Source organism: Schistocerca cancellata, chromosome 9 (genome assembly GCF_023864275.1).
Source record: "Schistocerca cancellata isolate TAMUIC-IGC-003103 chromosome 9, iqSchCanc2.1, whole genome shotgun sequence".
Lineage (NCBI taxonomy): Eukaryota > Metazoa > Arthropoda > Insecta > Orthoptera > Acrididae > Schistocerca > Schistocerca cancellata.
The window spans coordinates 179,847,799-179,863,672 of record NC_064634.1 but is presented as its reverse complement, the minus strand read 5'-3'; the positions used below and the strand labels follow the sequence as shown (position 1 = coordinate 179,863,672).

The 15,874-nt window shown below is 41.0% G+C and overlaps 1 protein-coding gene across 2 annotated transcripts in view; it reads left to right on the top strand.

The window, feature by feature from the left end:
• Nucleotides 1-15,874, top strand: part of LOC126100845 (uncharacterized) — a 155,141-nt gene that overhangs the window by 51,243 nt on the left and 88,024 nt on the right. For both annotated transcript variants that reach the window (XM_049911499.1, XM_049911500.1), the window contains one exon: nt 15,055-15,346. In XM_049911499.1, coding sequence (XP_049767456.1) covers nt 15,055-15,346 — 292 coding nt within the window. The remainder of the gene's footprint in view (nt 1-15,054; nt 15,347-15,874) is intronic.

The following is a 15,874-nucleotide window of genomic DNA, read 5'->3' as shown; positions in this document are numbered from 1 at the left end:
GTTCATGGTTTTGTGGGGTCTGTGCCACACTCGAACCCTACCATCACCTTTTACCAACTGAAATTGGTACTCATCTGACCAGGCCACTGTCTTCAGTCATCAGTTAGTCCAACCAATATGGTCACAAGACAGGAGAGGCACTGCAGATGATATTGTCGTGTTAGCAAAGTCATTCGTATTCGTTATCTTCTGCCATAGCCCTTTAATGCCAATTTTCACTGTACTGTAGTAACTGGTATGTTCGTCATAAGTCTCATGTTGATTTCTGCTGTTATTTCATGCAGGGCCGGCCGCTGTGGCCGAGTGGTTCTAGGCACTTCAGTTTGGAACCATACTGCTGCTACGGTCACAGGTTCGAATCCTGCCTCGTGCATGGATGTGCGTGATGTCCTTTGGTTAGTTAGGTGTAACTAGTTCTAAGTCTAGGGTACTGATGATCTCAGATGTTAAGTCCCATAGTGCTTAGAGCCATTTGAACCATTTCATGCAGTGTTTCTTTTCTGAAACTCTATGCAAACACTGCTGCTCTTGTTTACTGAGAGAAGGTCATTCACCATTGTGTTGTCCATGGTGAGAGGTAAAGCCTGAAATTTGATATCTGCAGTACACTCTTGACACTGAAAAGATTTCCTAAATGGAATGTCCTATGTTTCCAGCTCTAACTACCATTCCTTGTTCAAAGTCTGTTAATTCCTGTCGTGCGTCCATAATCACATCGGAAACCTTTCCACGTGATTCATCTGAGTACAAATGACAGCTTGCCAAAGCGTTGCACTTTTATACCTTCAGTACATGATACTACTGCCATCTGTATATGTTCACATTGCTATCCATGACTCTTGTCACCTCAGTGCATAATGGAATGGCCAAATCGAAACTGGCTGGGCACATGAGTAGGCATATAAGAGCTGTGTACTTTTGGGATCTCCAGTACCAAGTTGCTGAACATGCTTTATGGCATGACACGAAGCACCTGAGTGCTTGTTACGCCATACAGGTTGTTGAGACTCTCTCGCTCTGCACTAGTTTCCCTGAACTAAAAACAAAGATGATGTGACTTACCAAACAAAAGTGCTGGCAGGTCGATAGACACACAAACATACACACAAAATTCAAGCTTTCGCAACAAACGGTTGCTTCATCAGTAAAGAGGGAAGGAGAGGGAAAGATGAAAGGATGTGGGTCTTAAGGGAGAGGGTAAGGAGTCATTCCAGTTCCGGGAGCGGAAAGACTTACCTTTGTTGTTGTTGTTGTGGTCTTCAGTCCTGAGACTGGTTTGATGCAGCTCTCCATGCTACTCTATCCTGTGCAAGCTTCTTCATCTCCCAGTACCTACTGCAACCTACATCCTTCTGAATCTGCTTAGTGTATTCATCTCTTGGTCTCCCTCTACGATTTTTACCCTCCACACTGCCCTCCAATGCTAAATTTGTGATCCCTTGATGCCTCAAAACATGTCCTACCAACCGATCCCTTCTTCTAGTCAAGTTGTGCCACAAACTTCTCTTCTCCCCAATCCTATTCAATACCTCCTCATTAGTTACGTGATCTACCCACCTTATCTTCAGCATTCTTCTGTAGCACCACATTTCGAAAGCTTTTATTCTCTTCTTGTCCAAACTATTTATCGTCCATGTTTCACTTCCATACATGGCTACACTCCATACAAATACTTTCAGAAACGACTTCCTGACACTTAAATCTATACTCGATGTTAACAAATTCCTCTTCTTGAGAAACGCTTTCCTTGCCATTGCCAGTCTACATTTTATATCCTCTCTACTTCGACCATCATCGGTTATTTTACTCCCTAAATAGCAAAACTCCTTTACTACTTTAAGTGTCTCATTTCCTAATCTAATACCCTCAGCATCACCCGACTTAATTCGACTACATTCCATTATCCTCGTTTTGCTTTTGTTGATGTTCATCTTATATCCTCCTTTCAAGACACTGTCCATTCCATTCAACTGCTCTTCCAAGTCCTTTGCTGTCTCTGAAAGAATTACAATGTCATCAGCGAACCTCAAAGTTTTTACTTCTTCTCCATGAATTTTAATACCTACTCCGAATTTTTCTCTTGTTTCCTTTACTGCTTGCTCAATATACAGATTGAATAACATCGGGGAGAGGCTACAACCCTGTCTTACTCCTTTCCCAACCACTGCTTCCCTTTCATGCCCCTCGACTCTTATAACTGCCATCTGGTTTCTGTACAAACTGTAAATAGCCTTTCGCTCCCTGTATTTTACCCCTGCCACCTTCAGAATTTGAAAGAGAGTATTCCAGTTAACATTGTCAAAAGCTTTCTCTAAGTCTACAAATGCTAGAAACGTAGGTTTGCCTTTTCTTAATCTTTCTTCTAAGATAAGTCGTAAGGTCAGTATTGCCTCACGTGTTCCAACATTTCTACGGAATCCAAACTGATCTTCCCCGAGGTCGGCTTCTACCAGTTTTTCCATTCGTCTGTAAAGAATTCGCGTTAGTATTTTGCAGCTGTGACTTATTAAACTGATAGTTCGGTAATTTTCACATCTGTCAACACCTGCTTTCTTTGGGATTGGAATTATTATATTCTTCTTGAAGTCTGAGGGTATTTCGCCTGTCTCATACATCGTGCTCACCAGATGGTAGAGTTTTGTCATGACTGGCTCTCCCGAGGCCATCAGTAGTTCTAATGGAATGTTGTCTACTCCCGGGGCCTTGTTTCGACTCAGGTCTTTCAGTGCTCGGTCAAACTCTTCACGCAGTATCTTATCTCCCATTTCGTCTTCATCTACATCCTCTTCCATTTCCATAATATTGTCCTCAAGTACATCGCCCTTGTATAAACCCTCTATATACTCCTTCCACCTTTCTGCCTTCCCTTCTTTGCTTAGAACTGGGTTGCCATCTGAGCTCTTGATATTCATACAAGTGGTTCTCTTCTCTCCAAATGTCTCTTTAATTTTCCTGTAGGCAGTATCTATCTTACCCCTAGTGAGACAAGCCTCTACATCCTTACATTTGTCCTCTAGCCATCCCTGCTTAGCCATTTTGCACTTCCTGTCAATCTCATTTTTGAGACGTCTGTATTCCTTTTTGCCTGCTTCATTTACTGCACTTTTGTATTTTCTCCTTTCATCAATTAAATTCAATATATACCCAAGGATTTCTATTAGCCCTCGTCTTTCTACCTACTTGATCCTCTGCTGCCTTCACTACTTCATCCCTCAGAGCTACCCATTCTTCTTCTACTGTATTTCTTTCCCCCATTCCTGTCAATTGTTCCCTTATGCTCTCCCTGAAACTCTCTACAACCTCTGGTTCTTTCAGTTTATCCAGGTCCCATCTCCTTAAATTCCCACCTTTCTGCAGTTTCTTCAGTTTCAATCTGCAGTTCATAACCAATAGATTGTGGTCAGAATCCACATCTGCCCCAGGAAATGTCTTACAATTTAAAACCTGGTTCCTAAATCTCTGTCTGACCATTATATAATCTATCTGATACCTACTAGTATCTCCAGGATTCTTCCAGGTATACAACCTTCTTTTATGATTCTTGAACCAAGTGTTGGCTATGATTAAGTTATGCTCTGTGCAAAATTCTACAAGGCGGCTTCCTCTTTCATTCCTTCCCCCCAATCCATATTCACCTACTATGTTTCCTTCTCTCCCTTTTCCTACTGACGAATTCCAATCACCCATGACTATTAAATTTTCGTCTCCTTTCACTACCTGAATAATTTCTTTTATCTCGTCATACATTTCATCTATTTCTTCATCATCTGCAGAGGTAGTTGGCATATAAACTTGTAATACTGTAGTAGGCATGGGCTTTGTGTCTATCTTGGCCACAATAATGCGTTCACTATGCTGTTTGTAGTAGCTAACCCGCACTCCTATTTTTTTATTCATTATTAAACCTACTCCTGCATTACCCCTATTTGATTTTGTATTTATAACCCTGTAATCACCTGACCAAAAGTCTTGTTCCTCCTGCCACCGAACTTCACTAATTCCCACTATATCTAACTTTAACCTATCCATTTCCCTTTTTAAATTTTCTAACCTACCTGCCCGATTAAGGGATCTGACATTCCACGCTCCGATCCGTAGAACGCCAGTTTTCTTTCTCCTGATAACGACGTCCTCCTGAGTAGTCCCCGCCCGGAGATCCGAATGGGGGACTATTTTACCTCCGGAATATTTTACCCAAGAGGACGCCATCACCATTTAATCATACAGTAGAGCTGCATGTCCTCGGGAAAAATTACGGCTGTAGTTTCCCCTTGCTTTCAGCCGTTCGCAGTACCAGCACAGCAAGGCCGTTTTGGTTAATTTTACAAGGCCAGATCAGTCAATCATCCAGACTGTTGCCCCTGCAACTACTGAAAAGGCTGCTGCCCCTCTTCAGGAACCACATGTTTGTCTGGCCTCTCAACAGATATCCCTCCGTTGTGGTTGCACCTACGGTACGGCCATCTGTATCGCTGAGGCACGCAAGCCTCCCCACCAGCGGCAAGGTCCATGGTTCATGGGGGGGAAGACTTACCTTAGGGGGAAAAAGACTTACCTTAGGGGGAAAAAAAGGACAGGTATACACTCGCGCGCACACACACACACACACACACACACACACACACACCCATCCGCGCGCACACACACACACACACACACACACACACACACACACACACATCCATCCGCACATATACAGACACAAGCCTGCCTGTGTCCGTACATGTGCAGACGGACATGTGCTTGTGCGCGACTGCATCCCCCGCCCCCCCCCCCCCCCAACCGTGGGTTGCGAAAGCCTGAACCCCGTGTGTGTGCTTGTGCTTGTCAGCGTCCCCATCAACACACTAACGCCTTCGCCTGGTAAGGCACATCATCCTTGTTTCCAGAGATATATATAGACACACACACAAAAACAAAGATGATGCAACTCACCAAACGAAAGTGCCGCCATGCTGACAGAGACACAAACACACACACAAAATTCAAGCCCTCACAACCCACGGTCACCCCACCAGGAAGGAGGGAAGGAGAGTGAAAGACGAAAGGATGCGGGTACCAAGGGAGAGGGCAAGGAGTCACTCCAATCTCTCTCTCTCTCTCTCTCTCTCTCTCTCTCTCTCTCTCTCTCTCTCACACACACACACACACACACACACACACACACACACACACACAAGCAGACATATGTAAAGGCAAAGAGTTTGGGCAGAGATGTCAGTCGAGGCAGAAGTACAGAGGCAAAGATGTTGTTGAATGACAGGTGAGGTATGAGCGGCGGCAATTTGAAATTAGTGGAGGTTGAGGCCTGGTGGGTAATGGGAAGAGAGGATATATTGAAGGGCAAGTTCCCATTTCCGGAGTTCTGATAGGTTGGTGTTAGTGGGAAGTATCCAGATAACCCGGACGGTGTAACATTGTGCCAAGATGTGCTAGCCGTGCACCAAGGCATGTTTAGCCACAGGGTGATCCTCATTACCAACAAACACTGTCTGCCTGTGTCACAGTGTAAGCAGGTCAGTTGGTAAATCACGTGGGTGCCTTCACACATGGCTCTGCCTTTGATTGTGTACACCTGTACACTTTCCGGGTTACAGGACTGGAGTAGGTGGTGGTGGGAGGGTGCATGGGACAGGTTTTACACCGGGGGCAGTTACAAGGGTAGGAGCCAGAGGGTAGGGAAGGTGATTTGGGGATTTCATAGGGATGAACCAAGAGGTTACGAAGGTTAGATGGACGCCGGAAAGACATTCTTGGTGGAGTGGGGAGGATTTAATGAAGGATGGATCTCATTTCAGGGCAGGATTTGAGGAAGTCGTATCCCTGCTGGAGAGCCACATTCAGAGTCTGATCCAGTCCCGGAAAGTAACCTGTCACAAGTGGGGCACTTTTGGGGTTCTTCTGTGGGAGGTTCTGGGTTTGAGGGGATGAGGATAACCAGAGCCACTTTGTAATTTTGGATCTTAATTGGCTGCACAACTCCAATAGAACTCGTGTACAAAAAGGAAAGGGTGACTGGTTAATTACAAAGAAAGGCCTGACAACCAGAACTGAGATAGGTATTTTTGTTTTGAAACTGATTGTACAACAATATGTTTTCTCTCAACCATAGTAAAATATCATAATTGCAGCAAAACAAAATAAGCACGTAGTAAAATACAACAAATGTTTACTAGATTATTACATACACTGATTATGTTTGGCAGTTCAGAAAATAATTAGGAGGTAGGGTAGACAGTGACACAAATCACCGTGAGGTTTACAGAATGTTACTCCCCTTTATCAGCAGCCAGATCCATGGATCCGCAGTGTGTCGCGGCGATTGCTGGGTGGTGCTGATGACAGCCAGGTAGAAGGGGACAGTCAGGCCATGATCGGTTGCCCTACACAGTTGTTGCCAACCAATCAAATGGATGTTGGTCTGCTGCTTGTAGTCGACGCTGACCCCGGTGAAGTACTACGGTATCCTTCCTCTGCACAGGCCCTCCTTGCATAACATGTGGCTTTGGCCGCTTGGACCTTGTGGCCACCTCTTCTCGCATTGCTGCCTCCAATCCCCAAACTTGGTGCCTCCCTCCTCGGGCCAGCAAACCCGTATATACAGGGTGGTCCATTGATCGTGGCCGGGCCAAATATCTCACGAAATAATCGTCAAACGAAAAAACTACAAAGAACGAAACTTGTCTAGCTTGAAGGGGGAAACCAGATGGCGCTATGGTTGGCCAAACTTGGTGCCTCCCTCCTCGGGCCAGCAAACCCGTATATACAGGGTGGTCCATTGATCGTGGCCGGGCCAAATATCTCACGAAATAATCGTCAAACGATAAAACTACAAAGAACGAAACTTGTCTAGCTTGAAGGGGAAACCAGATGGCGCTATGGTTGGCCCGCTAGATGGCACTGCCATAGGTCAAACAGATATCAACTGCAGATTTTTAAAATAGGAACCCCCATTTTTTATTACATATTCATGTAGTACGTAAAGAAATATGAATGTTTTAGTTGGACCACTTTTTTCGCTTTGTGATAGATGGTGCTGTAATAATCACAAATATATGGCTCACAATTTTAGATGAACAGTTGGTAACAGGTAGGTTTTTTAAATTAAAATACAGAACGTAGGTATGTTTGAACATTTTATTTCGGCTGTTCCAATGTGATACATGTACCTTTGTGAACTTATCATTTTTGAGAACGCATGCTGTTTCAGCGTGATTGCCTGTAAATACCACATTAATGCAATAAATGCTCAAAATTATGTCTGTCAACTCGATGCATTTGGCAATATGTGTAACGACATTCCGCTCAACAGCGAATGGTTCGCCTTCCATAATGTTCGCACACGCATTGACAATGCGCTGATGCATGTTGTCAGGCGATGTTGGTGGCTCACGATAGTAAATATCCTTGAACTTTCCTCACAGAAAGAAATATGGGGACATCAGATCCGGTGAACATGCGGGCCATGGTATGGTGCTTAGACGACCAATCCACCTGTCGTGAAATATGCTATTCAATACCGCTTCAACCGCACACAAGCTATGTGCCGGACATCCATCATGTTTGAAGTACATCGCCAATCTGTCATGCAGTGAAACATCTTGTAGTAACATCGGTAGAACGTTACATAGAAAATCAGCATACATTGCACCATTTAGATTGCCATCGATAAAATGTGGGCCAATTATCCTTCCTCCCATAATGCCGCACCATACATGAACCTGCCAAGGTGATGTTCCACTTTTTGCAGCCATCGTGGATTTTCCGTTGCCCAATAGTGCATATTATGCTGGTTTACATTACCGCTGTTGGTGAATGACGCTTCATCGCTAAATAGAATGCGCGCAAAAAATCTGTCATCGTCCCGTAATTTCTCTTGTGCCCAGTGGCAGAACTGTACATGACGTTCAAAGTCGTCGCCATGCAATTCCTGGTGCATAGTAATATGGTACGGGTGCAACCAATGTTGATGTAGAATTCTCAACACCAACGTTTTTGAGATTCTCGATTCTCGCCCAATTTGTCTGCTACTGATGTGCAGATTAGCTGCGACAGCAGCTAAAACACCTACTTGGTCATCATCATTTGTTGTAGGTCGTGGTTGACATTTCACATGTGGCTGAACACTTCCTGTTTCCTTAAATAACGTAACTATCCGGCGAACGGTCCGGACACTTTTATGATGTCGTCCATGATACCGAGCAGCATACGTAGCACCCGCCCATTGGGCATTTTGATCACAATAGCCATACATCAACACGATATCGACCTTTTCCGCAATTGGTAAACGGTCCATTTTAACACGGGTAATGTATCACGAAGCAAATACTGTCCGCACTGGCGAAATGTTACGTGATACCACGTACTTATACGTTTGTGACTATTACAGCGCCATCTATCACAAAGTGAAAAAAGTGGTCCAACTAAAACATTCATATTTCTTTACATACTACACGAATATGTAATAAAAAATGGGGGTTCCTATTTAAAGAAAACACAGTGTGCCCAATTAAACCTTCTCTTCTTCAGCACTTCAACGATGTTATTATGTTTGTACAGCTCTCTCTTTCCCCCTCACATCCCCCCCGCCGCTGCTCATATACCAGTCCAAAATTTATATATCTTCCTAAATATTAATACTTCACACCTGCATAAGGTTACCGGTGTAATAGTAGTTTCATACATGTGTATTTTGAAGTTACTAAAAAGTGTTTTGCTAGCTGTTGCTGGACAGACATCTATGTCTATATCTGTTCTGTGTTACGAAAAGCTCCCAAAGTATTTGAAGTTATCACCTGTCTTGAAAGTTAATCCATCTGCAGCCAAAACTACATCATTTTGGATTTTCATACTTACGACCAGATATTTTGTATTTTCGTCAATAACGCATAATCCCATTTTCTCAGTGACTTTGTAATAATTTTGCATCATTCTGATTAATTCTGTTTTGAAACTACTTGTTAATACTAAATCATCAACGCAGTTAAGTCGAGCAATGCTCACCTCCTGCATTGTAGATTAGTTTCGCTAAATTCTTTGTCGATCTTCTCTAAGACGAGGTCTGAGGGACACACATGCAGTTTTATTTTGTTAGAGTGACAGCACTGTTTGTGCTGTTCGCAAGAATGCCTCTGTAGCTTCACATAGTTTTTTTGTCAGCCTTTTGGTGTGATTGATTGTTGACAGTAACAGTTACACATGAAGTAATTGTTGTTTCCTCAAATACTACAGTGTGTATGAGACACACATTTCCATTAACGCAAGTTTTGTTGCGTGTCTATTAGACATACATTTCTAAATCTATACTCCTACTTCTGGTGCATAGATCTACGTGCAGCTAATTGCTTTTCCCTTTAGACATGCAGTTAAGTTACACTCTTAGCATTTTTGTAAAATATTTTACTAGTGGAAAAAATGGAGCAGGTTCTATCTACATCAGAAAAAAGAAGACAAACAGAAGTATTGGGAGTGGATGACCCAAATTTTGAAGAGAAACTTGCAAAGATGTGCGAAGAAGTAGATGGAGAAGATTTGGAAGTAGAGGATTTATTTTCTGACAGATTCCAATTGTGATCCTTCCTTTTCTCAAGAAAAAAAAACCTCCAGATCTTCCTTCCTCTGATGAAAAAGAATCAGTTGCAAGTGTTGACTTTTCCTGCACATGTGAGCAAACAAATAATAAAATGTCAGTTATTTTTGTTGACAAAGGCAATAATGGATTTTGTTGGGAATCAAAAGAACCAACTAAAGCTAGATGAGAATCTCATGATAACGTAATCACAGTAATACCATGTAAAACAAGGGTTGTTAAAAATTTGGGTGATAATCCTAAGGTAGAAGATAGTTGGTCTTTTGATATTTGATGACAAACTCATAGAAGTAATTGTGAAATGGGCAAATATTAAACTGGAATGGTACAGAAACAGGATTGAAGTACACCAGCAAAGTAACTACAAATCTGCTGATCTGTATGAAATAAAAGCACTTATGGTGCTTTGTATGCTAACTTCCATGTGTAAGTCTAGGCACGAAGATATGCTATCATTTGTCTCTACTGACTATATTGGAAGCCCTATATTTAGAGGCGCAATGCTCTTAAAGCGGTTTCAAATCTCGGTACTCATGATTTGATGACCCTGAAACAAGAGAAATACAGAAAGAGGAAGACAAATCAGCATACATTTCAGAGAGTTTTTTCCAAATTCATCAGTTGTTGTTGTTGGTGGTTTTGGTGGTGGTGGTGGTGGTGGTGAGAAATACAGAAAGAGGAAGACAAATCAGCATACATTTCAGAGAGTTTTTTCCAAATTCATCAGTTGTTGTTGTTGGTGGTGGTGGTTTTGGTGGTGGTGGTGGTGGTGGTGGTGGTGGTGGTGGTGGTGGTGGTGGTGGTGGGGTGGTGGTGGTGGTGGTTTTTCTAAAAGAGTTCCATTATATGAGTATTCATGAAAGTAACCCATTTAGAATTGTTACGTGTTAAGGGGGTTTATGGAGTTATTGTTCAGTTTGTTCATTGTACTAACAGATGAAAATCCTACTTTGTGAGAAAGCAACATGTATTTCGCTTTCTTCGTTACCATGTCTGTCAAACACACATTTCCAGTTAAGTAATAAAAATCATTCTTCCTATTAAGTGTTAAATGAAATTGGTGGTATGGCGTCCCCTTGTCTTAAGCTCAGTGAAATTCTTAAAATTTTCAGTTTCTCCTACCGTCGTCTTTATATGACAAATTTTTGTTTGTAAACATTCTAATCAATCTGGTTAGCTTTGTTGGTATATTAGATTTCCTTATTGTATTAGGAGTATATGTCAGTGCATGCTGTTGTAGGCCTTCATAAAATTAGAAATAATATATGGGCATCTGCATTGATTTCCCACACCTTCTAATTAAGCTGTCATGGAGTGAATAAATGATCTAATGTGAATGTATTTTTGCAGAAACTGCATTGGTAGTCACCAATTAGTTCTGTTATTGGGAGCAGTCTGTTGAATAGGCATATTGCTAGGCTTTTATAAGTGACATCTAGTAAAGCAATCCCTCTGTAGTTATCACAGACAAGGGGATAATTCTTCTTAAATATGAGCATATTATTTTGGTCTTTCAGTCTGCAGGCATGATTTGGTTTGTTAAAGAATGTACTTCTAATTCCAGATCAGGTTCTCCATTCTTTAATACCTCATTGTATATCTGGTCTTCATCCCAAGCTTTGTTATTCGTTAATTTATTGCTTGCTGTATTTCATTTACTGTTGGGTTTGTGACTTGTGCATCAACGCTATCAGGTTCGTGAAATTTGAAGTAAAACTATGGATCATTGTAGTTGAATAGCTGTGAGAAGCAAGTTGTCCATCTTTTTTATGCCACTCATGTTGGTTAGTATTTTCTCATGCTGATCCTTTATAAATTTTTCCCTTTTAGTAAATTTACCAAAAGAGGTTTTTTTGCCCTCCCCCCTTCCTTTATCACACTGTTTGTGCGGATACGGGCCTCATTATTTTGCGCGACCTCTACCCTTGAGCTGGCAGAAGAGATATCTGCAAACAGGGAGGAAAAGTTGGTGATAATTATTGGGGGGGGGGGGGATAATTGGGCTCCTCTGAAGTGAATAGCAGATTGAATAGCATTTGATTTGCTATTCTGAAGAAAAATCAACATTTAAGGTGATGAAGATTAATATCAGACCTATAAATAGCATAACAGCACCACACCACCTCTCTGTGGATTAGTGTTTAAACTAAGCAGATATGTCTGCACAGTGTCCCGTAAAACTAGGAGCCTTCCTAGCTAGATTAAGTAATTGTATTACCATGTACAAACTGTTTTACAATACATACAGTTATATAATATGTGAAAGGGAGTTGATTAAACAAGCGTTATTCTACAGTGCTTTTTTAAATTGTATGTGTACTGTACCATCGCAGTTTATGCAGTCTACAAAATTCTGTACTGTAGTCTTGTTATGAAAACTTACATGTGCCAAGGTTACATTTTTAACACGTTAGTGCATTACTGATTTTGGCAATATAAATTTCCACTGTCAGATCAATAAAACTGGACAGTGGTAGCCACATCAAACAGTGATCAAACCATTCTGTCACAAGAACGCACAGTGTGCATAAGAAAGTCAAGGCATTACAGTAACATGCCGGATATGCCAACATTATGCATACACAACTTTAAAAATTTGTATGTTATGAACAAAACAGATGCACATCGCATAATTTTGTTCCGTGGTTTAATGCCATTTTGGCTGCAACAGAGTAACTGATTGGTTTTCGAGCTGAAGATGGCTGTTTATATTGCCAAAACTAGTAATCCACTGATGTGTCAACATAGTTATCGGGGCAAGTAAATAAGTTTTCATAAAAAGACTACAGTTCAAAATTATAGTAGTCTCCTGCAATGACTGATTACGTCAGTCATGTCACTAACCACTATAAAGTTCTGTTGCACATGTTTGTAAACTTATTTGAATTCTATGCTGTACAATAGCAGCTATATCTTTACAAATAGTGGTACTTAATTACAAGGTGTAATTGTAGATTTCTCTCTCCTACATGTGGTCATTGACAGAAGTAAAATTATCTATGTAGCAGCTTTTGGTATTTTTCAGTACGTCATTCATTAATTTTGTCAGAGTTGTGGCTTGTGAAAAATTACAAGAACAAATGAAACAAATTCTGCCTTTTTACTGGGAAGCATTCTCCAAAGAAGATTTTCTGTGACACTAGCAACAGTAATGTTAATTACATTGCTACCATCTGGGGAATGTCCAGCAGCTTTTGTCTGGAGACTTTTGACCAGTTGTTTGATTGGTGTCATGATACACATTTGATTGTCTCTGTGGGGAAAGGCATTCCTTCTACCTTTCTTCAGTCAAAAGTTCACTCTGTTGGCTCTTGCAGAAGTATCGAGAGTTCGATACAAACAGTTGAAATTCCAGATACCTTCAGATGGCAGGCTAGGGAAGAATCAACATGCAGTTGGATAGTATTAAACATGGACAAAAATGTAGAAACACCATGAGAAATGCTTGCTTCATCATGAATGCAGATATTAGCCCAGCCTGTAGGATGTGCTGTTGTATTTGACCACGAGCGGTACCTGTGTAGTGACCTCAATATGTTGCAAGTGTCAGTTGTCATAAAAGTGTTCTATACAGATGTGAGTGCGTTGCATTGGAGCTATGTGAATTTGAACATGAGGAAACTATTGATGCTATATGGTGGTTGCTTCCCATAAGCAAGGAAGCCAAAGTGTCCGGTGTTTCAAGAGGCACCATATCTAAGGTTCATACCACATACAGGTACCGAAGGGAAAGCATCATTCGTCAAGTCACAGAGCAGACAAAAGTGTGTGTTAAATGATCATGGCGGGCAGTCATTGAAGATGATTGTGATCAATAATGAGCAGAAGGCAGCGGCAATAGTCACGGCAGAACTGAATGTCGTACTCGTGAACCCTGTCTAGAAGAAGAAGAAGAAGAAGAAGAAGAAGAAGAAGAAAAGAGAGCTCCATAAGTTGGCAATTACAGTGTAAGCTGAAATTCCAAAACCATTTCATCAGTGATGCAAATACACGTAACAGAAAAACTTGGTGACGAAACTATAAAATGTGGACTATGAAAAAATGGAAAAAAGTAATTTTGTTTTTTGAGTCATCTTTCACACCCTTTCTAATTTGTGACCAAGTTTATGTTCCAAGAATGAAATATGGCAAGATTCTATGATAATTTGGACAGCCTTATCGTGGATTCAAGCCATGGTGACTTGGTGAGGTCCCATTAATGCCAAGATTTATGTGACGATTTTGGCTGACCAGGTCCATCCTATGATACAATGTTTGTTCACCAATGGTGATGCTGTGTTCCAGGAAGACAGTACTGTTCATACATCTCACATAATCCAGGACTGGTTTCGTGAGAACGAGGATGAAGTGTCGCATCTCCCGTGGCCACCATAGTCACCAGCTCTCAATATTATTGAGCCTTTGTGGTCTGCTTTGGAGAAAAACGTGCATGATCGCTATCAGTCTCCATCGTCATTACTTGAACTCGACCACTGTTTTGCAGGAAGAATGGTATAAGATAGTCCTGAAACCATACAATACCTGCATTCACCCATTTGGAGACAACAGGAAGCTCTTTCATCGGGTTTTTTATGCTGTATTAGGCATGGTAATGTTTCATTTGTGGTGTCCTCATATTTTTGTCCAACCTCTATCTTGCAGCAGTTAGACTAACATTGTCCTCTTAAGCTATAGCTCTTGGAATGCTCTGAGTGAAGAGTATTATTTTGGGTACTGCCATTATAATGGTGTCTGCAAGACTGTTCAATTTTTTTGTTAAATAGGCTGTAAGACTGATATATATTTTCTTCCACAGATGTCCCCAGGAATTTGACATTATCTACTTCCCTAACTTGCTGATTTTTATTGGTAATTTGGAAGTTCTTTGTTTTGGACTGCTTGGTTTTAAAGTATTAATCGGGCTTTGTCATCTTTAATTTTAATCCATTTAGATAAACTAATATTCTAAACTGTTTTTAGTATCGGTGACTATTTGGGAATTTGTTTTATTGTTCCATTTTCAGTTATTACAAATGCATCATCTGCAAATAAAACTGCATGAGATTTTATATTCTCAGGTGGGGGAAAAAAAAAGATTGTATTGATACAGAACAGTTATCTTTGGGATTCTCTGTGAAATAATTTTCGAGTCTGGCTTTTGCTGTGCTGAGAAAGCTTACTTGTTACATACATTTATTCCTCTGCATCTAGTGTGGCACTGGGTGAGGCCTGTGTGTGTTAGATAAATCCTCCATGAAATCATTTGAAAACTTTTTCATAATTTTTTCACATATTAGACATTTTTACGAGGCGTCTTAAATTAAGTTTGTTGCTTGAGTATGAAGGATAGTTCACTGGCACTCTGTTCTTTATGGTATTTTGTTTAGGAAGCCTCTTGCCACAGATAATTATATACAGTTGTAAATTGTACAATGTTGCAATACTGTATATAAACATGTAAAATGCCACTTAAATTGCTGTTGTAGAATGGGCTGCTTCCAGAAGATTTCCTGAATAATTTGCTTAGGCAAGCAGAAGAAACTTTAAATGCACGACGTCTTGAAGGTCCTGCAGATCTGTCACCGTACATCCCTGAGCTAGAGGATCTGACGAAGGAGTTTAAAGATATGTTGGAGATTGTGTCTCACTGTTCTCAGTTCATTATCCAGTTGCACGATGAAACAGAAACACAAATCCCACGACTGGAAGCTGCCCTTTTCTCCGATGAGCAGCTGGAAGCGAAAATTGTAGAAGACGAGGCTGCTGGTTGTGGGCACTGTAAGTAGGCCAATACATTATTAACTACCGCTACATAAGAAAAATTAATTGGTTGCTTTTAATTTTTCAATTCCTGAAGGAATTAGTTAATGTATGTTGTAAAAATTGGTACATCATATTAGTTTTGTGTAGGAGATTGCTTAATTAAACATGACTCCAAATTTTGCATTCGGTCATGTTTACAATTTTTTATCAATAAGATTGAATATTAACAGCTTAGATAGATGCACCACACATGAACTGATGGGGCGAATTCGACTAATATAAATGAATTGTTGATCAAATTCAAAACTGGCCAACTGCTCCAGCATGTTGGTGTGTAAAAAGTGTTTTTCATTGATTTCACCCAGTGCAGTACTGTATGGTATTGCTTTTACATTCAACATGTCCAAAATAGGCTGAATGTTTCCACTGTCTTTGGCAACTTTTTGGGGGGAGAGTGGGGGCGGTTAGTCAGTCTCGTAGAACAATGGTAAGATTTACCCCCGCCGCCGCCCGCTCTTTTTTGACACGTAGTAGCTCAAGCTG